The sequence below is a fragment of the Lepisosteus platostomus genome, chromosome 6, assembly GCF_059453375.1.
Source record: "Lepisosteus platostomus isolate fLepPlt1 chromosome 6, fLepPlt1.hap1, whole genome shotgun sequence".
NCBI lineage: Eukaryota > Metazoa > Chordata > Actinopteri > Semionotiformes > Lepisosteidae > Lepisosteus > Lepisosteus platostomus.
The window spans coordinates 9,466,726-9,486,831 of record NC_142616.1 but is presented as its reverse complement, the minus strand read 5'-3'; the positions used below and the strand labels follow the sequence as shown (position 1 = coordinate 9,486,831).

Genomic DNA, 20,106 nt, shown 5'->3' with positions numbered 1-20,106 from the left:
ACGGGCACTTCTAGAGAGGACCCCCAGTCTGTCGGGGAGGTGTCTTCATGGTCCAGAAGAGTACCCAGCCCAGAGCTCCCCATAACCTCAGGTACAGCGCTTCAGCGGTCACCGGTCCCCCCGAGCGCTGTCTGTGAAACGAGCAGGAAAGCTCTCCCCCTCTCTTCAAAGACAGGGCTGTCCCACACTACAGCACCACACCCCACTTGCAGCTGAGGCTGTGCACAGGGGGTGGGGAAGTGACCCGCAGTCAGCTGGGCTTAGACCAGAGCCTCAGGTCCAGGCTGACTGCGGGTCACTTCACCAACCCCTGTGCACAGCCTCAGCCGCAAGTGGGGTGTTGTGCTGTAGTGTTCCTGCTCCAGACAGCCATTTTAAAGTCCACACACCTCTCACCTGTGCAACTTGAGCCTATTATAATTGCACTGTGGGGAGCTGTGACACTGGGGGGGGGGGGGCTGGGGACCAGCCTGGACAACAGGGGGCAAAGGCAGCTCCCAAACTTATGAAGTGAGCCTACTTTCCACTTGTTTCTGAATTATTCGCAATGCTGCGTATGTGAAGATCACCATTGCTCAACAACACTATTCAGGAGCAGCCAGCGACACCAGGCGTGCTCTAGTAAACCAGGACAGGGAGGGTGGAGGCCCAAGGACCTGAGCCAACTGAAGACAGAACTGTAAAGACATGCAGATCCTACCTATTCTGGGGCAGATCGACTGCCAGCTTAAAAAAAAAAAACAGCAGTTGACAAAAAACAGATAAAAACAGGAAGGCACGGAGAAGTTCAAGTCAGAATTCAGACAAAAAACCTTCAAAGTGCAAAACTGAAAACGTACAAAAACTGATCACAGAACTACGGTGACGACAGCATCATTTCACTCAAATTGAAACGAGAGCAGAAAAAAATACCAGCAGTTTAATGGGGGCGGGAGGGGGGAGGAGGAGGAGGAGGAGGAGGAGGAGAAGGAGGGGAGGAAATTCGACAAAAATCTAAAAACTAATCTGACATGAGAAGTGGAGCAAAAAAACATGGAGAAAACTTACGGATCGCCGCTGATCAAAAATGTGGCCGCAAAAACTGAAAAAATAAAAAAATAAAACAAAAAAGGAGGGGGGGAGAAACACAAAAAAAGACTGAATTAGAAAAGGATGGCAACAGTGTTTTTAACAATAACAAAACTCTTCCGAGAAACAGGATGAAAAAAACGGCAGGGAGGGGGCAAACAGCGGGTTTGCTGCCCCCTATGGGTGAACATGCACGTCTACACCCTCTCTCCTTGAAAGGCTGGGCTGACACCTCGCTACCTGCTTTGGATCCATTTCTCCAAAGACCGGCAAGGCGCCAGAATACTCGACGCTGTGAAAGGGCGAGGGGGGCACGGAGGGGGGGGCCTGTGGACCCAGGCACCAACTCTGCCTCTTCCAGGAGCTCTGCAGAAGCTGGAGACAAGACCACCGCAGAGCTGCCAGGAGAGAGCTCAGGCCCGAACGCGCCCGGGGGGGGTTGCACACGTCCAGGGGAGGGAGAGAGGGAGGGGTATACCGACCCCCCCCCCCACCATCGTCATCTATGCTGCCTTGTTCAAACAATTGTACTTGCAAGGGGGCGATGTCCACTTTCCTGCTTTGTCTGCAGGAAGTCCGGGAGCTTTAAAGAAACACAGAAACAAGCGAAGGGGCATCTGGCTGCCCTGCGAGTGGTCTCATCTCCAAGCCTGAGACATGCGGGCAGGCCGTCAGCTTTGCGTGCCCAGTTTAGCACGAGCTCGAGCACCTGGAACGGGTTTCAGAAATCCTAAAAAGAGGTTCTGTTAAGAAATGGGATTTTGACCCTTTTGCTTTACATTATTCTATTGAACACCAAACATCTTCTTCCCAGCCAGTTCTGTTGAGCGAAGTTTAGCCCCCTAACGTTTCAGGGGACTGCAGCCTGCGAACGTGGGGGCGGGGGGGGGAGAGGAAAGCGTTAAACAAGTTGGGGGGGGACATTTCTGAAACATTTAAAAAACAGACAAGCATAAAGACAAGCCAAGCACAACCCTTTGTTTCCTGCGATTGCAAAAGGACCTCATCATCATCACCATCTCGCACAAGGAAGTTTAAGATTTGGCACAAGAGCACCTTCACACAGGCCACTCATTTTAGGTGGATTATTCTCGTGGCATATTACAGCTCATCCACACCCCCAGAGACCCCTCCACACGAGGGCCCTGCGAAGGCATCAGGAGGCCAGAGGGGGGCGGTGAGAACAGGAACGGCCTGGAGTTCACAGGCTCCTGGATCTTCAGCGGGAACAGAGGGCGGAAACCCGACCTGGCTCTGACAAACTGGGGGACAGGAGGAAGGGGAACAAAGCCAACTTTCTACCCCCCATCTCGGGTCGGCTTTACAAGTCACAGTGCAGTGATCAATCATTTAATACCATTATAACCATGGCACCTAATGCCTACTTAACAACCCGAGGTACCTTCTCTTTTAAACCTTAATTATTCAAGCTGAAGCAAGTAGACAAAACTACCTAGGGTCTACAGCAGAGAAAGCAATCAAGAAGTTTAGCATCAAAAAGTTAAAACTCATACTAAGTTTAACCTCAGAATCTTAGCACCACCCACCCACCCAAGACCCTGGTCATGGAGAGCTCCAATCAAGCATCAAACCTAGGTCAAAAAACGTTACCTGAGGGCCCAACAACAGGCAGTTCACTAGAGGAACTTTACAGAACAGGAACAAAACCTCACCACTTGAGAACAAGAATCCCCTTAATTCAGAAAATTCAACAGTTATTGGAGGGGGGGTATCTGCAAGCTTCTATTTCAACCTGCCTCTTAACGAGACCCATTTTTAGCTTACTGGGACCAGTTTAACTGCTCTAAGGCCTTGAGCAAACTGGAATGCTCCCCTTGAACTCCTCTGGCCCACAGGGGCTCAGAGCACGGTGCAAAGCCAGCCAATGTCCCCTGAGTCCTTCCAGGCACAACCTCCTGCTGGAAAACAAGACTGCTGTTCTGGAGAATCACAGTGAAAAACCACAGCCAGCAAACTCGGCTCTTACAAATAGCATGAACAAAGCTATAAAAAAACAACCCTATCAAGACAGGAACAATCAAAACTGAGCTTTCAGTTAAGGGACTAGGAGTTCCGACCAGATGAAAACCTGGATTAGATACCAGGACTGGACGTGATGACCCCTGGAATAGCCGTGCGTGAAACTTACGCTATATTGATGCTTCAGAGGTTTAGAAATCACCGAGTACGACCCAATACTGAGCGCCTTGCTGAGAACTTCAAATTCACCTTCATACACTCTTGCATCAACAGAGTAGATTTAGGACCAGACTGTGCATCACGACATGGTAAACCAACACCCTTCCCCGCGCAGGATTCGATCTGTTGACCTCGCAACACTTAAAAAAAATCTCTTCGGCCATGATTAAAACGCGTTTCAAATCCCTTCACAAAACAGGAGGCAATACCGCACACACCCTGAAACTTGATACTTGGAAAGCAGGCAGATGCTCGCTTACCGGCACTACAGATTTCAAGAGAAAAACCAGCCAAATGACAAACACATCGATGCCACCGCCATGAAGAGAAGCGACCCGAGGGATCTCGTTAAATGACGACACCCGGCCCTCAAACGTGTTCGGGCAACGTGATCGCTCCGGGCTTTAATGGTTTAAGGCTGTGGGGAACTATTACAAACAAGATCGCTGTGCGTTTCCTGGGTACGACCTGGAAAAGGTCTATTAAAAAGCACCGGCGAAGCGGCGCGCCTGCTGGGAAGCTTCATGCCCGATTTGCGCAGTGCTACAGTAATCCGCCATTTACTACTACCTGCTTTCTGATTTACGAGATCAAGGACTATAAAAAGACACCCGAGTCAACCTCACGCCTGAGATTAAAACGCGTCAAAAAAAACCAAAATCCCAAAGTTTGCACGACATAACTTTATTATTGCTCCGTGTATTTAAATATAGATTCCAGACGTTTCTTTTTTAAGAGAAAAAAAAACATTACATGATCGGATCTTTTTTTCAGTCCTGTCCTCGCTGCCGCCAAAAAATAAAGTTTATTTTAAAGTCCTTCTTTGAAAATCGCCACCATAATGCTTCTTGCCGAAAAAAAAACACCTCTTTAAAAATGCATCACCACAGTCTTAAAGCAAAGCCCACACTCCGCACAAACGCACCAAAAATGAGAAAAATTAAAAATTTCCAACCCATATTCACCCTGAAACTTTCTTAAATTAAAAATGACGGGAAAAATAAAGCAAAAAGAAAAAGATATTTAACACCAATCCAGCCACGAACCGCTGACCAACACGACGCCGGCTTTGGGGGAAAAAATAAAAATGAAAGTAAAAAGGTTACAACGCCAGTGGTTATAGGAAAAATCTGTTTTTTTTTGTTTGCTTAAAGGAGGAGACTTTCTTTAAAAAGAAATCGCAAAAAACTGCAGCAGACGTGTAAAACACAGCGTAGCTTTCGCGGTTTTTAACAGTCAACAACAAACCACCTCCGTTTCAGCCACCTGAAAAAAAAATAAAAATCCAAAATATTTCACAAAGTTAGCAAAAAAACCCAAAGGCTTTTCCAAATCAAAATACTCACCAGGGGCTTTATTAATTGTTTTGTTTTTTAAAAATGTAACAAAAGTCGACGGCTTTCTCTTTTTGTGCTCAATTTCTCTCCCTATAAAGTCTCTGTTCTCTGAGAACCGCCGACGCTCGAGCTCCTCTCGCGAAATGGCGGTCGCTACTCCGAGCTCCCTCCCCCTCCGCCGTGCCTGCTTCCATCCTATTGGTCGGCCTCGGGGCCCGCCCACTCCGTTCCCGTCGGTAATTGCTCCTTGGAGATGTCGATTTCTACTGACGTCACCGCCTCCCGGGAAAGGACCTTGGCTGCCCTTGGTGGTGTCGGACGTCAGTCAAGTGGAGGGGCGGAAATCGGGGCCTCGTCCCGCCTCTGACTTCGTTTACCTGAAACTATTGGTTTCTTCACACGCCAATCATTGTGCGGCCCAAACAATTTGTGCTCCTGCAAAATCCCTTCGAGTAAAAGGTTCTCTCTCCTTACAAATGATCGTTTTCCGTCCGTCTAAAGCCAGCGGTTTCGCACTTGGAGTTGAGGTGGCGAAATGGTCACATAAGTTGATCCCGAACGGTTTTATAAAGGGCAGACTTTTCTTTAATCTTGCCTTTGAACGGCCAGAAACGGTCGTGCAATTTAAATTTATTATCTTTTCTTTCTAACACGAGTTCTGAAGAGCTACTACAAAATAACTGCAGCGGAGGAATAATTGAATTCCCCGCCGCTGCCGATGCTGGCGATTTTCTGAACAGCGACGCCGTTTCGCGTCTTTGAGTCCCCGACCAGACACAACAACAATACGTGATGCGATACGTGGTAAATCAGGGAAAATATGTCGGCATTGACATGATATGTTGGCATATTTTTTCATTTAACTTCAAGGGGTTCGTTTATGAGACGTAACAAAAAGCCATCGGTGTAGCGCCGCCTGCCGGAGCCGGGGTGCCCTCCGGGTCAGGGACAGCAGGCCGCAGGGGACGGCCCGGTGGCGTGTGTTACTGTCGGCCATGTCTGGCAGAGCCGCCTTCGCCACAGACGTAACGTCAGTAACAGCAACGCTCCCGCAACGTTACATCTGGACAGAGAAGAAAGCAGTGAAAACACCCACCGGCAGTGCGCTGATGCGGAGTGGAGACGATGCGGCGTTTATCGGGTTTGGTGGGACGTTAATGCCGATCACTTCAGTTCCTGGCAGCTGGATATAACCAAAGTACACGAGCATGCCGAGGGCAGGATGGTGGCATTTTTGTGCCTTCCCACAGGTTCAATTCTGGGCCTGGGGTGCCATCTGTGTGGAGTTTGTATGTTCTCCTGTGTTCACATGGGTTTTCTAAAGACATACTTTTATTTTTTTCCCAGTCAGCTTTACTACATATAGAAAAATATAGTGCACACAATACATACCAGAGAAACAGCAAGGTAATAAATACACCTTAATGTTTGCAACTTAAAAAAAAAATAACATAAACCAGAGGTAAACCAGAGATCTTCATCCTCATACTCATTATCCAGACTATTACAATACAACCACGCTGAGCAACCCTACTGCCCTACTCCCTTATATTAGCAGTATCTTACTACAACTAGAGCTCTCAGAGATCCTGTTCTGTACATTGAAAGTACAACAGCAAAGCCAGCACTACAGATTCACTGTGCTTGAACAACTCTCTTCTGAAAATGAAATGTCCTCAAAATTGTAAGGCAGCTCGTTCATAAAGGCATACTAGGAGGTTAATTGCCTTCGAGGAAAACTGGTCCCGGTGTGAGAGTGTGTCCGTGTGTGTGTGCCCTGTGATGGACTGGTGTCCTGTCCAGGGTGTGTGTGTGTGTGCCCTGTGATGGACTGGTGTCCCGTCCAGGGTGTACCCTGCCTTGAGCCTGCTGCCTGCTGGGGTAGGCTCTGGCCGCCCTGCGACCCTGGACTGGAAGAGGCAGTTCGAAAATAGCTGGTTCTGGACATTGAAGTGCTATTCCGGAGTCATCTCTGTGTGCTGTTTGCGAAGTGTGTATACCAGGCGGCGCGCACGTCGGTGTAGAGCTGTGATTTAAGCATTTAAGCGTGTCCTCTACAAGTACCCCCCGGGGAGCAGTTCCCTGTCCTCGCCCTGCAGGGGGCGCAGTGGGCTCTGAGGAGCAGCGGCTGGTCCAGTTCAGTCAGAGTCAAACTGGAAGGAAAACCCTGAGGTACACTGACCCTCCAGGAACAGCACTGGGGATAGAATTAATCATAATAATTCCTTACACTTCTATAGCACCTTTTCTGCACACTCCACTCAGAGCAATTTTCAGGTCATGGGGAATCCCACTATCACCACCAGTGTGCAGTCCCACCTGGATGATGCTCCAGTACTCTCACCACACACCAGCTCTCAGTGGGGAGGAGAGCAGAGGGATGAAGTCAGTTCAGAGAGGGGGATTATTAGGAGGCCATGATTGGTAAAGAACAAGGAGAAATTTGGCCAGGATACCAGGGTAACTCCCCTCGGTTTTACATCCCATCTGAAGAACAGAGAAGGAGGAGGAGGTTACTATATCACTCTGGCGAACTACTATAGTGTACAGCACTGTACCATAGGTTACTTTATCACTATAGAGTACTGCACTCTAATACTATAGTGTACAGCACTGTACCATAGGGTGCTATATCACTATAGAGCACTGTACTCTAATACTATAATGTACAGCACTGTACCATAGGTTACTATATCACTATAGAGTACTGCACTCTACTAGTATAGTGTACAGCACTGTACCATAGTGTGCTATATTACTATAGAGCACTGCACTCTACTCCTATAGTGTACAGCACTGTACCATAGGGTGCCATATCACTATAGAGCACTGCACTCTACTCCTATAGTGTACAGCACTGTACCATAGGGTGCCATATCACTATAGAGCACTGCACTCTACTACTATAGTGGACAGCACTGTACTATTTTTATGTCTCATCCGAAGACAGGATCTCCATCTGCTCCTGGCTGGAGGGATTTTGCTTTGCTCAGTAAATTACTGACAGTTTAGCATGAGCAGCCCTTCTTTTCCCTGATGTTTCAGTAAAGTTTTTTCTGGTGTTTCTGTAAAGACAGGCGCTCAGCGCAGAAGAGGAGTCATGTTGGTCAGCAATACTGGGAGAACGTGCTCGGGGCTCGTCGTTTTAGGGGCTTTGTTGGCGACTACCATCTCAAGAGCCCAGGGGGAGGCGGAGCGCAAGAGAGGGGAGGGTCAGGAGAGTTAAGGGGCTGCCATCAGTATGTCCGCTGAGAGGTCAGAGGTCAGGCCTGGGAGAATCCCTGCTGGCGTCACCACTTCAGTTTCCGAGGCAGAGAGCCTGTGGGACAGACAGTGAGGTCAGCCTCCTCTCCCACACACAGTTGAACTCTTCCTCTCTCGTCAGCGATCAGCTGGTTTAAATAATAATATGCATTACACTTCTATAGCGCTTTTCTGGACACTCCACTCAGAGCGATTTACAGGTAATGGGGACTCCCCTCCACCACCACCAATGTGCAGCCCCACCTGGATGATGCTCCAGTACTCTCCCCACACACCAGCTCTCAGTGGGGAGGAGAGCAGAGTGATGAAGCCAGTTCAGAGATGGGGATTATTAGGAGGCCATTACTGGTAAAAGGTGAAATTTGGCCGGGTCACTGGGGTAACACCCCTACTCTGTTTGAGAAACATCCTGGGATTTTTAATGACCAGAGAGTCAGACTCCGTTTTATATTTCATACCAAGAAAATTGGCCTTTTTTACAGTATAGTGTCCCTGTCACTGTACTAAGGGATTAGGACTCACACAGACCGCAGGGTGAGCGCCCCTTACTGGCCCCACTAACACCTCTTCCAGCAGCAGCCTTAGCTTTCCCAGGAGTCTCCCATCCAGGTACTGACCAGGCTCACACCTGCTGAGCTCCAGTGGGGCTGCCAGCTGGGAGCTGCAGGGTGATATGGCTGCTGGCATTGTTTGTTTAGAGTCTACAGTCCTAATTTCTCTTGGTAAACTCTGACGTGAATCAGAAGCTACCCGTCGGCTCTGTCCTCTTGCTGCGGGAGCGGGGCAGGGAGAGGTCCAGGCGGGGGCTCGGCTCAGGCGTCCTCAGCACCTCCTCCATCTCGCGGTGATGCTGGAGAGCCTGTGTGGGGCCCGGGGCGCCCTGAGAGAGGGGGACAGCACATGTGAGTGCGTGGCTACGGTAAAGACTGTCTCGTGCTCTGGCTCCACAGCTCACCGAGCACAGCGTGGGTGGTCATGGGAAACCGGTGCCCCGGGTGAGTGCGAATCTCAGTGCTCCCGCCTCCTATCCTATCATCCTCTCTGACGGACGCGGGCCAGTGGGCAGCGTCCTGTTGCTATTGTGTGAGAAGTCCCTGGTTCTGGCAGCGAGGCTGTCGATACTGTCACACAGAAATCAGACCAGTCCAGGGGGCCCTTCCTTCCTGTTTTTTTTAAAAAGGTCTTACCACAACCAAAGAGAAGATCTCTATCTAATAATACATCAGAAAACAGAACTTCATCTTCTGTTACTGAAAGTACTTTAAACTACTATCCTCTCAGCCAGACGATGAACGCCTGATCATCAGTTATTTCCCAGCGACACACCCTTACGCACACTAACACCCCACTAGTTAAACCCCCACCAGAAGTAGCGTTGCAAATAATTCGTGAAGAATGCCATTAGTGAGACTATTTTATATTCCTTCGTGTTCATCAGTTAAAGGCCCATGTGGCGGCCCCTAGTGGCAGAATCTGGAAATGACCGTCCTTCCACGGGGAAAGGACAGGCCCAGAAAATCAGAAATAGGGGAACAATACATCACGTCATTTGCCCCTCTCCAACCAAATACCTTCAATTTCAGGAAATCCTCTTTATGTCCCAAGTGGAGCAGTCTTGCTCCAAGCTGTTTTCATATTTGCTCTGAACAAGCCTGCTCATTCGATATGCAAAGTATGGAAATTTCCAGCTGTTTTATTTCTGTGTTTTCTCGTTCAAATCCTCCCCTGTTTTCAACCATGGTGACCCCAACTCCCTGTTCATCAAACTGGATCCTAGTGGTCCACCCACATGCCCCACCCTCAAGGCAGGGTGTGTGTGCGTGCATTGTGGAGATCCACACACTGGTGACTGTGAAAAGTGTTCAGCAGAGTTCTGAATCACCAGTGACTGTGAGCTCGAGTGTGTGTGTGTGAGCATCAAGGAGATCTGCGCACCAGTGAATGTGAGCGAGAGTGTGCATGTGTGTGTGCATCACGGAGATCTGTGCACCACTGACTGTCAGCGCAAGTGTGCATGTGTGTGCGTCACGGAGATCTGCGCACCAGTGACTGTGAGCATGAGTGTGTGCGTGTCACGGAGATCCGCACACCAGTGATCGTAAGTGCGAGTGCGTGTGTGAGGGTCACGGAGATCTGCACACCAGTGATTGTAAGTGCGAGTGTGTGTGTGCGTGTCACGGAGATCTGCACACCAGTGATTGTAAGTGCGAGTGTGTGTGTGAGGGTCACGGAGATCTGCACACCAGTGATTGTAAGTGCGAGTGTGTGTGTGAGGGTCACGGAGATCTGCACACCAGTGATTGTAAGTGCGAGTGTGTGTGTGAGGGTCACGGAGATCTGCACACCAGTGATTGTAAGTGCGAGTGTGTGTGTGAGGGTCACGGAGATCTGCACACCAGTGACTGTGAGCGTGAGTGCGTGGAGGCTGGCAGACGCTCTCTCTGCTGCAGGATGGCCAGACGGGCGCTGCGGTACTCCAGGGAGAAGTCGCTGACCGTTTTGCAGAATGCCTCCGGGCAGATGCTCCTCACTGCAGTGCTACTGTACCCCAGGAACAGCAGGAAGGAGTGGAACCTGCAGCCACAGGGAGAGAACATGGCATTGGGATTGGGACAGAAGGAGTGGGATTGGGACAGAGAGAGTGGGGTTGAAAGAGAGAGGGAGTGGGATTGGAATAGAGAGGGAGCGGGATTGGGACAGAGGGGGTGAGGGATTGGGACAGAGGGGGTGGGATTGGGAGAGAGGGGGTGGGATTGGGACAGAGGGGGAGAGGGATTGGGAGAGAGAGGGAGAGGGATTGGGACAGAGGGGGTGGGATTGGGAGAGAGAGGGAGTGGGATTGGGACAGAGTGAGTGGAGTCAGTTATACATGGAGGGCCAGTGTTCAGTGTCAGTTATACACAAAGGCCAGTGTTCAGTGTCAGTTATACACAAAGGCCAGTGTTCAGTGTCAGTTATATACAGAGCGCCAGTGTTCAGTGTGCACCCAGTGCTGTACCTGTTGGTGACTCTCCGGCACACAGCCCTCAGTACAGCCAGTCTCTCCTCACAATCCCTCAGGAACTCTGGAAGCTGAGTCCTCACTGCTTCCTCTCCCCTGCCATCACGCTTCATCCAGTGCAGCTGCTCCCAGGACGCCTTGCAGCGGTTCTGTAACTGGGTCAGATTGGACTGTACCTGTGAATAATCACACTGAGAGAGGGGGGTTAATACAGACACACTGACTGACTGGACACTCCAGTCCATTAACACTGCACTGAGAGAGAGGGGTTCATACAGACACACTGACTGGACACTCCAGTACATTAACACTGCACTGAGAGAGGGGTTCATACAGACACACTGACTGGGCACTCCAGTACATTAACACTGCACTGAGAGAGAGGGGTTCATACAGACACACTGACTGACTGGACACTCCAGTACATTAACACTGCACTGAGAGAGAGGGGTTCATACAGACACACTGACTGACTGGACACTCCAGTCCATTAACACTGCACTGAGAGAGAGGGGTTCATACAGACACACTGACTGGCTGGACACTCCAGTACATTAACACTGCACTGAGAGAGAGGGGTTCATACAGACACACTGACTGACTGGACACTCCAGTACACTAACACTGCACTGAGAGAGAGGGGTTCATACAGACACACTGACTGACTGGACACTCCAGTACATTAACACTGCACTGAGAGAGAGGGGTTCATACAGACACACTGACTGGCTGGACACTCCAGTACATTAACACTGCACTGAGAGAGAGGGGTTCATACAGACACACTGACTGACTGGACACTCCAGTACATTAACACTGCACGGGGGTGACACAAACTGACAGGTACCTTGGCCGCCTTGGCGACAGCGGTGATCTCAGAGTACAGGTCAGTGCATTGTGGGTAGGTGTCCAGCAGGAAGGTGCAGGTGTGGTGGAGCAGCGGCTGGCGGCTGGCAGTGTCTCGTACCTGTGCCAGCTTCCCAAGGTACCCCAGCTCAAACCCCCGTGCCTAACGAGAGAGAGAGAAGGTAGAGAGGCCGTGAGTTCATACCTACAGTCTGTCTCTCCTGCGGCCTACACCCAATATGGCTGCCTGTTAGTGCCTTGGTATATATTCCTCTGTGAGTTGTCCTATCTGAATGAGTCTTGCTAAAAGCACTCAGAGGGAAAGCATTTCAAGCACTGTGTAAATGTGGTTCTGCAGGGGCCATCCAAGCTAAATTCCTGTAAAATGTGGTAACACTTCATTTTTACCACCCAGATCACAGTTGTACATCTCGCACAGGGGCTGCTCTTCCTGTCGATCCCGGTAGTGACTGAGCATCTGCCCTGCCTCCTCACCTTGCCCCCGTTGAGGAAGTTGCCGATGGCGAGCACGGTTGCTAGGATATGGCGGAAGGTCTGGTTGCTGGCCAGCTGCTCCATGGCTAGTTTGAGGTGGAAGAGAGGCTCTGCTATTTCCTAGGCAACGGGAGAGGGGAGGCGTGACATACTGTTTGTTTATACTGTGTAGACTCAGTCTCTGTGATCTCCTCTCCCTCCCTCTGTCTCCTGTCCTCTTGTGTGTGTTTGTAACTGAGGGATTCTCTGTGATCTCCTCTCCCTCGCTGTGTCTCCTGTCCTCTTGTGTGTGTTTGTTACTGAGGGATTCTCTGTTATCTCCTCTCACTCTCACTGTGTCTCCTGTCCTGTTGTGTGTGTTTATTACTGAAGGATTCTCTGTCATCTCCTCACTCTCTCATTGTGTCTCCTGTCCTGTTGTGTGTGTTTAACACTGAGGGATTCCTGATTATCTCCTCTCTGTTACTTTGTCTCCTGTCCTATTCTGCGTGTTTATTACTGAGGGATTCTCGGCTATCTCCTCTCTCTCTCACCTTGTCTCCTGTCCCATTGTGTATGTGCATTACTATGGGATTCTCTGTCATTTCCTCTCTCATTGTGTCTCCTGTCTTGCTTTATTGTGTATTTATGACTGAGGGATTCTGTAATCTCTTCACTCACTGTGTCTCCCATCCCTTCTCACCAGTCACAAACACAAATACATGCATAAATACATACACAGTCTGAATATATAAAAATCCACTGGTCTTTCACACTCTCACTCCTTACTCTCTCAAGGGTGTCGTAGTCCAGAGTGAAGGCCCAGAGATCAAGCCTGGGGCTCAGGTGCGGCACAGAGCCCAGCGTGAGCAGGCAGAGCTCGGCTGGCGCCAGGGGCGAGGAGGAGGTTGCGCGCTGGGCCTCCCGGATCAGAGTCAGCTCTTCCTCAGTGGGCACCAGGGACTGCAGCCTCTACTGAGAGAGAGGGCAAGGAGGGGAGAGGACAGACAAGGACAGGGGCAAGGGGAGAGATGTTCATTTTGACACACTGGGTCTGCCGCTGAACGGTGCTGTTGTCCAGATGGAAAGTGCTAAAGAGGGAGGCAGGGGCAGGAGAGAGGGTCAGATAGTCAGCCAGTTAGTGAGAGTGTTGTCAGGCACAGGACGAGTTACTCCGTGAGCAAGTCAGAGGCTTTGTGAGTGTTTCTGAGTGTCAGTCACTGAGTGAGTCGGTCAGTGAGTCAGCCAGATCAGTGTGTGAGTCAGGCAGTCAGAGTGTGAGTCAGTCAGTGAGTCAGCAAGATCAGTGTGTGAGTCAGGCAGTGTGAGATCAGTGTGTGAGATCAGTGTGCGAGATCAGTGTGTGAGTCAGGCAGTGTGCGAGATCAGTGTGTGAGTCAGGCAGTGTGAGATCAGTGTGCGAGATCAGTGTGTGAGTCAGGCAGTGTGCGAGATCAGTGTGTGAGTCAGGCAGTGTGTGAGATCAGTGTGCGAGATCAGTGTGTGAGTCAGGCAGTGTGTGAGATCAGTGTGAGATCAGTGTGTGAGTCAGGCAGTGTGCGAGATCAGTGTGTGAGTCAGGCAGTGTGTGAGATCAGTGTGAGATCAGTGTGTGAGATCAGTGTGCGAGTCATGTCAGTGTGTGAGATCAGTGTGTGAGTGAGTCACTGTGCGAGTGAGTCAGTGTGCGAGTCAGGCAGTGTGCCAGTCAGGCAGTGTGCCAGTCAGGCAGTGAGTCAGTCGGTATGCCACTCAGTGGCTTTGTGAGTGTGCCAGCTGGCATGACCTCTGACCTGGATGTCCTCCCTGTCCAGGACGCAGTTGTCCATGCTGAGGATGGCGTGTGTGATGAGGCGGGGGGGCGGCAGGCGGCTCAGCGCGATGTTGATGATGTTACTGCGCTTGATGTCCAGCACGGACACACACTGCTTCCTGCAGGGGGCAGGCTGAGAGAGGGAGAAACACCAGGCCCGGTCAGAGCGCCACACACACGCGTGTACAGCGTACAGTATGCAGACACATTACATCTGGTACAGCCCTACAGACACACAGATAAGTTCGGCATGCCATCACACGTCCTTTAAAACTTCTACAGGTGCACCACTGAAAGCATCCTAACCGGCTGCATCACTGCCTGGTACGGTCACCGCTCCGCCCGAGAGCACAAGGCACTCCAGAGGGAGGTGAAACTGGCTCAAAACACCACCGGCTGCGCTACCGAACATCGAGGATATCTACTCTGTGAGATGAACCCAACAAGAAGGCCAGGTCTGTCCTCAGGGACCTTGTTCTCTCCACTACCATCCAGAAAACAATACTGAAGTATACAGACCAAGACCAACAGGCTTCGAAACAGCTTCTTCCCCCAGGCAATAAGACTGCTAAACAGCCGACCACAGCAGACACCTGCTGTTACCCAAACAGCCGCTGGCGAATGGCAACCTACAGTACTGGAATACCTTCAATACTTGAATACCACCCTCCCATCACTTTGCACTCTCAGGACACATATGAACAGTGCTAAATACCTCCTGTCCAACCATATCTCCTTGGCACCTGAAGAAGGCTCCACGGCCGAAACGTTGTGTTCTCTTTCTTCTTTTTTTCAGCATGGAATAAACCTATCACTTGTTCCTTTGCAGCCTACGCATGCTGACGCAGCTACCCACCTGAACATATCTCCTTGTTTCACTTTCGCACAATCTGTAACTGTATTGTAAATTGCAATTGTATATTTTATTCTATCGTAATCTTAACCTAGTCCTCTTAACCATTCATTGCCAACAACACCCCTGTATGCTGTTCTGTTCGTGCATTGATAAATAAACTTTGATAGATTGACTGGAGATATACCTAAAGGTACGCTGCAGGCACATGCACACACACACACTCACTGAAATTTTAGGATCCCCCACTGAAGAACGTGTTGAACTGCGGTTGTGCACTGTTTTGCACAGGTTTTCATAGTGCAGCAGACCTCCGCCTGCGATTTGGACTGGAGGGTGCAGTACCTGTAGGCCTGCCACTAGGGGTCACCAAAGACTCGGTCGGGGGGTGACCTGCATCCACCACCTCTTGCAGCTGGAGAGCTGAGCTGGCAGGTGTGTGCAATGGCACATGGGTAGAAAAATAGCAGGGCAGCGCAGCCAGATGGACTAACCAGCTGATCCGTGGAATAAAAGAAGGATTTGGGGATCAGGCAGGTGTGCATGGAGCACACTAAGAGGTCCTGTGTTGGTACTGCTTGTGCAGAGTTTAAGCAAGAAGCTGTCTGAGAGCTACAACCTTGCACAGTCCTTAAGGAGCTGCTCCTGGATGTTGGATTTTCATCTGAGATGAGACTTTTAGGTACGACAGGACCTCAAATCTACAGTACCAGAACCCCCAGAGCTGGTTTGGACCCTAGCTGCCCTGCTGAGATTCCACATGGGGATGGAGATGCATACAGTATACCACTGTATGTATAACTGAACATATTGATATATTTCTAGACAGTCCTGGGGATCCCATTTCACTGATACAATGAATGAACATTAAGTCTTCAGTGAAAGTTTATTGACTGACATTCAACAGTCCAGACAAATGAACAAAATTCCGACAGGGAACGCCAGCGCACTACCGCACACAGTCCTGCTGAAAGGAAAAGTGAAGTGACTCAATGTTTCGGCTGTGGGACCTTCTTCAGGTGCATTCTACAATGTTCAGAATACGGCACATTTGTGTGCATGCATGGATATCTGTGATGCAGCATATGTAGACACTACACATTTGCAATTAAATGTTTTTATGGAGAGAGAGACTAACGTCCATCAATCCAACCATTTTCAACCGATTTTCCAGCTCAGGGTCGCAGGAGAGCTACAGTCTGTCCCGGCAGGCAGCAGGCGCAAGGCAGGGTACACCCTGGACAGGACGCCAGTCCATCACAGGACACACTCAGACACAAACATGTACACTCACACCAGGGCCAATTTTCCCCCAAGCCAATTAACCCACCAGCATGTCTTTGAAGTGTAGGAGGAAACCAGAGCTCCTGGAGGAAACTCACATGAACGTGGGGGAAACGTACAGACTCCACACAGACAGCACCCCAGGAATGGAACCCAGGACCCCAGCGCTGTGAGGTAGCAATGCTAACCACTGCTGCCTGAGTCAGACCTATGTTTTAATCAATCAGTCAATCAATCAATCAGTCAACCGATCAATCAATCAATCAGTCAATCAATCATCCAACCAACCAACCAATCAATCAATCAATCAACCAACCAATCAATCCATCAATCAACCAACCAACCAATCAATCAATCAACCAACCGATCAATCGATCGATCAATCAATCAATCAACCAACCAACCAACCAATCAATCAACCAACCAACCAACCAATCAATCAACCGACCGACTGATCAATCAATCAACCAATCAATCAACCAAACAATCAATCAATCAATCAATCAATCAACCAACCAACCAACCGATCAATCGATCGATCGATCAATCAACCAACCAATCAATCAACCAACCAATCAATCAATCAATCAATCAATAGGCCACATGTAACGCTCCACATGCAAGGAGCTGACTCACCTTCCAGCCGCCCAGCAGGCTGCCCCTGGAGCCGAACAGTTGCCTCAGCTGGTCGGCGTCCACGCTGACGGGCTGCAGAGACGCCCAGATGGTCTGGGGTCCGAACCGGCTGACGCAGGGCAGAGCTGGCAGAGACAGCAGCTCCTTCCAGTGCAGCCGCAGGGTGCGGCCCTTGGGGAGGAGGGGGGGGCCGCCCGGACAGGGAGGGGCCGGGGGAGGCGGGGGAGGAGGGGGAGGGAGGGGGCATTGTGGGCCGACTCCTCCCTCTCGCGCCTCATCGGTCCCGTCGCTGGCCGGAGGCCCCTCCTCCTCTTCAGTGCTGCCCAGTTCCAGCTCTTCTTCGTCCCACAAGTCCGAGAAGTCCAGGGCGTTGAGGCGGAGCCGGGAGGCGTGTCCCAGATGGCAGCCCCATGATTGGTCCGGGGAAGGGGTGTGGGCGGGGTTGGAATATGCAGGGGAAGCAGGGACAGTACTGGGAGGGGAGGTGCAGTTGAGGTCTCCTGGTTTCATCCGGTCTCGGTTGTATTTCTGTTACACACACACCAAAGAGTTTTGTGGTGCTATTTTTAATCTTCTCTTCTTCTCTTTTCTTCCTTTTCCACTCTATGAGAGAAAAGCGATTAGCCCTTAAGTTATTTCAATATGTTGCCCTGTCTCCCTCCATCTTGGCAGAATCAGACCATGAAGTTGAGATTGTAGATTCCAAGATAACTTCACTAGAGCACATAGGGCATGTGCTCACAATATTGCACTTTGTAGAATCCCAGATCATCGCATATTTCCTACTGAAACAATAACTGTTAGACTCTATAGAATTCAAAACCTCTCAATTATAAACCGTAGATCACCAAATTACTCCATCGTAGTCTGAAATATTGACCACACGGTCAACAAGTCAGCCCTGAGAATCACAGATTACTGTATTGCAGCCTGTCAAAAAAATCACCTCACTTCTTTAAAGACGACCAAATAAGGTCTGTAGAACTCCAGATTGTTATTGCATCTTATCTAATATAAATCCTTTAAAGTTCGTATGATCCAAGACAACAATTTACAGCCCAATAAAGCCACTATCCTTTATCCAAAATTCTCATAATCCAAGATTTATCATTGCAATCCACAGATTACTCTGGTTGTCCTTGGAATCCACGTTTGCTGTATTTCAGTACAGAGTACCCCTGATCAATTCAGCTAATTCACTGCAAAAGAAACTTCCAAAAAGGATTCATCCAAAGTAGACAGTATTCCCTTCTCTTTCAGAGTTTAGTACTAATGTACTCTCTCTCCCTCTCTCTCAGTGCAGTGTTAGTGTACTGGAGTGTCCAGTCAGTCAGTGTGTCTGTATGAACCCCTCTCTCTCAGTGCAGTGTTAATGTACTGGAGTGTCCAGTCAGTGTGTCTGTATGAACCCCTCTCTCTCAGTGCAGTGTTAATGTACTGGAGTGTCCAGTCAGTCAGTGTGTCTGTATGAACCCCTCTCTCTCAGTGCAGTGTTAATGTACTGGAGTGTCCAGTCAGTGTGTCTGTATGAACCCCTCTCTCTCAGTGCAGTGTTAATGGACTGGAGTGTCCAGTCAGTCAGTGTGTCTGTATGAACCCCTCTCTCTCAGTGCAGTGTTAATGTACTGGAGTGTCCAGTCAGTCAGTGTGTCTGTATGAACCCCTCTCTCTCAGTGCAGTGTTAATGTACTGGAGTGTCCAGTCAGTCAGTGTGTCTGTATGAACCCCTCTCTCTCAGTGCAGTGTTAATGGACTGGAGTGTCCAGTCAGTCAGTGTGTCTGTATGAACCCCTCTCTCTCAGTGCAGTGTTAATGTACTGGAGTGTCCAGTCAGTCAGTGTGTCTGTATGAACCCCTCTCTCTCAGTGCAGTGTTAATGTACTGGAGTGTCCAGTCAGTCAGTGTGTCTGTATGAACCCCTCTCTCTCAGTGCAGTGTTAATGTACTGGAGTGTCCAGTCAGTCAGTGTGTCTGTATGAACCCCTCTCTCTCAGTGCAGTGTTAATGTACTGGAGTGTCCAGTCAGTCAGTGTGTCTGTATGAACCCCTCTCTCTCAGTGCAGTGTTAATGTACTGGAGTGTCCAGCCAGTGTCTTGTTAATCTCTTTCTTACCCTGTGTCTGTATTGGCTTCTCTCGTCTCGTCTCAGGAGCGCGTGGGACTGAAGCTGCACCCTTTCCTCAATTGCCTTATCAACCCTGTGTGCTGTAATTATGCTCCTCCGGTGTTTATAAACTGCGCTATCTGCCCCCCCCATCTCTCCCCACCCTCTTCCAAAACTTCCTTTCTCCCGCTGTCAGGCTCGGTCCAGCGGCGGCTCAGTAAACCCTCTCTTTCTCCTGTGCCTCTTCAGGCAGATCACTCCTGGTAGCGGCTGGGGATCCCGGGCTGGAGCAGAATTCCGTATTGAACCTGGGAGCAAAAGGCAGGCCGGGAGATGGAGAGAACGAAAGGAGGGGGAGAGATGGGGGGGGTCAGGTAAAGAGAACAGATCTCGTTGCAGGAAAACTCTTTGTTCTGTTATGTTTTTTGAGATGAAGGGCACACGATGAGTTAAAACTCCGAGGTGCAGCAAATAGTCAACCCACAAAAAGTCCCAGGATGCATCTGAAAGTCAAGAATGAGCATTTAGGGCTGAATTCAGAAAGCTGCTTCTTTTCACCAAAAGTGGTGGGAGCGTGGAACACGCTGAACTGCCATGATGTTGAAGCCAATACCCAGGTTTCTCTCAGGAACCAGCTGGATGAGATCCTCCAGTCAGGACTGGAGGCGTTACTTCACACAAAGAGTGTTGGCAGTGGGGAACAAGCAGTCCAGCCACGTTGCTGAAGCTGAGCTCTTTTGAGGAGATACTGTACTTCTGGATGAGAATTGTGGACCCATGAGTTAAGTGCAGGCAGTAGAACAGTACGTATGCCGAGATCAATTCTGCATGAGAAATAAAGATGAGAAGGGTCAGTAACATCATAAATATTACTAGCTGCAGTATTTAGAAAATACCATCTCCCTTCAGGACCGGGACTGGACAGCCCTGCTGCAGACACACACACTGACCCCTCCAGGACCGGGACTGGACAGCCCTGCTGCAGACACACTCACTGACCCCTCCAGGACCAGGACTGGACAGCCCTGCTGCAGACACACTGACTGACCCCTCCAGGACCAGGACTGGACAGCCCTGCTGCAGACACACACACTGACCCCTCCAGGACGAGGACTGGACAGCCCTGCTGCAGACACACACACTGACCCCTCCAGGACGAGGACTGGACAGCCCTGCTGCAGACACACACACTGACCCCTCCAGGACCGGGACTGGACAGCCCTGCTG

At 50.0% G+C, this 20,106-nt stretch overlaps 2 protein-coding genes across 8 annotated transcripts in view; both read right to left on the bottom strand.

Annotated features, from left to right (window-relative positions):
- Positions 1-4,757, bottom strand: part of hnrnpcb (heterogeneous nuclear ribonucleoprotein C b) — a 15,873-nt gene extending 11,116 nt beyond the window's left edge. For both annotated transcript variants that reach the window (XM_088634100.1, XM_088634101.1), the window contains exons 1-2: positions 4,614-4,757; positions 1,048-1,081 (exon numbers count right to left, since the gene is read on the bottom strand). The gene's annotated coding sequence lies outside the window, so the exon portion shown is untranslated. The remainder of the gene's footprint in view (positions 1-1,047; positions 1,082-4,613) is intronic.
- On the bottom strand, positions 3,936-19,985 carry LOC148660079 (FH1/FH2 domain-containing protein 1). Of its 6 annotated transcripts, none has more exons than XM_088634096.1 (10): positions 18,889-19,985; positions 16,776-17,378; positions 13,983-14,135; positions 12,979-13,161; positions 12,124-12,330; positions 11,717-11,878; positions 10,867-11,024; positions 10,265-10,442; positions 8,619-8,748; positions 3,936-7,923 (listed from the first exon to the last, which is right to left on the bottom strand). In XM_088634096.1, exons 2-10 carry the CDS (start codon positions 17,283-17,285, stop codon positions 7,895-7,897), a joined length of 1,710 nt encoding a protein of 569 aa, XP_088490222.1. In that variant the 5' UTR covers positions 17,286-17,378; positions 18,889-19,985; the 3' UTR covers positions 3,936-7,894. The 6 variants fall into 6 exon arrangements, with proteins under 6 accessions (XP_088490222.1, XP_088490221.1, XP_088490219.1 ...); XM_088634095.1 differs by having other exon boundaries at positions 10,867-11,060; positions 16,776-17,557; positions 18,889-19,983; XM_088634093.1 differs by having other exon boundaries at positions 10,867-11,060; positions 18,889-19,983.
- Positions 19,986-20,106: the final 121 nt, after the last annotated feature.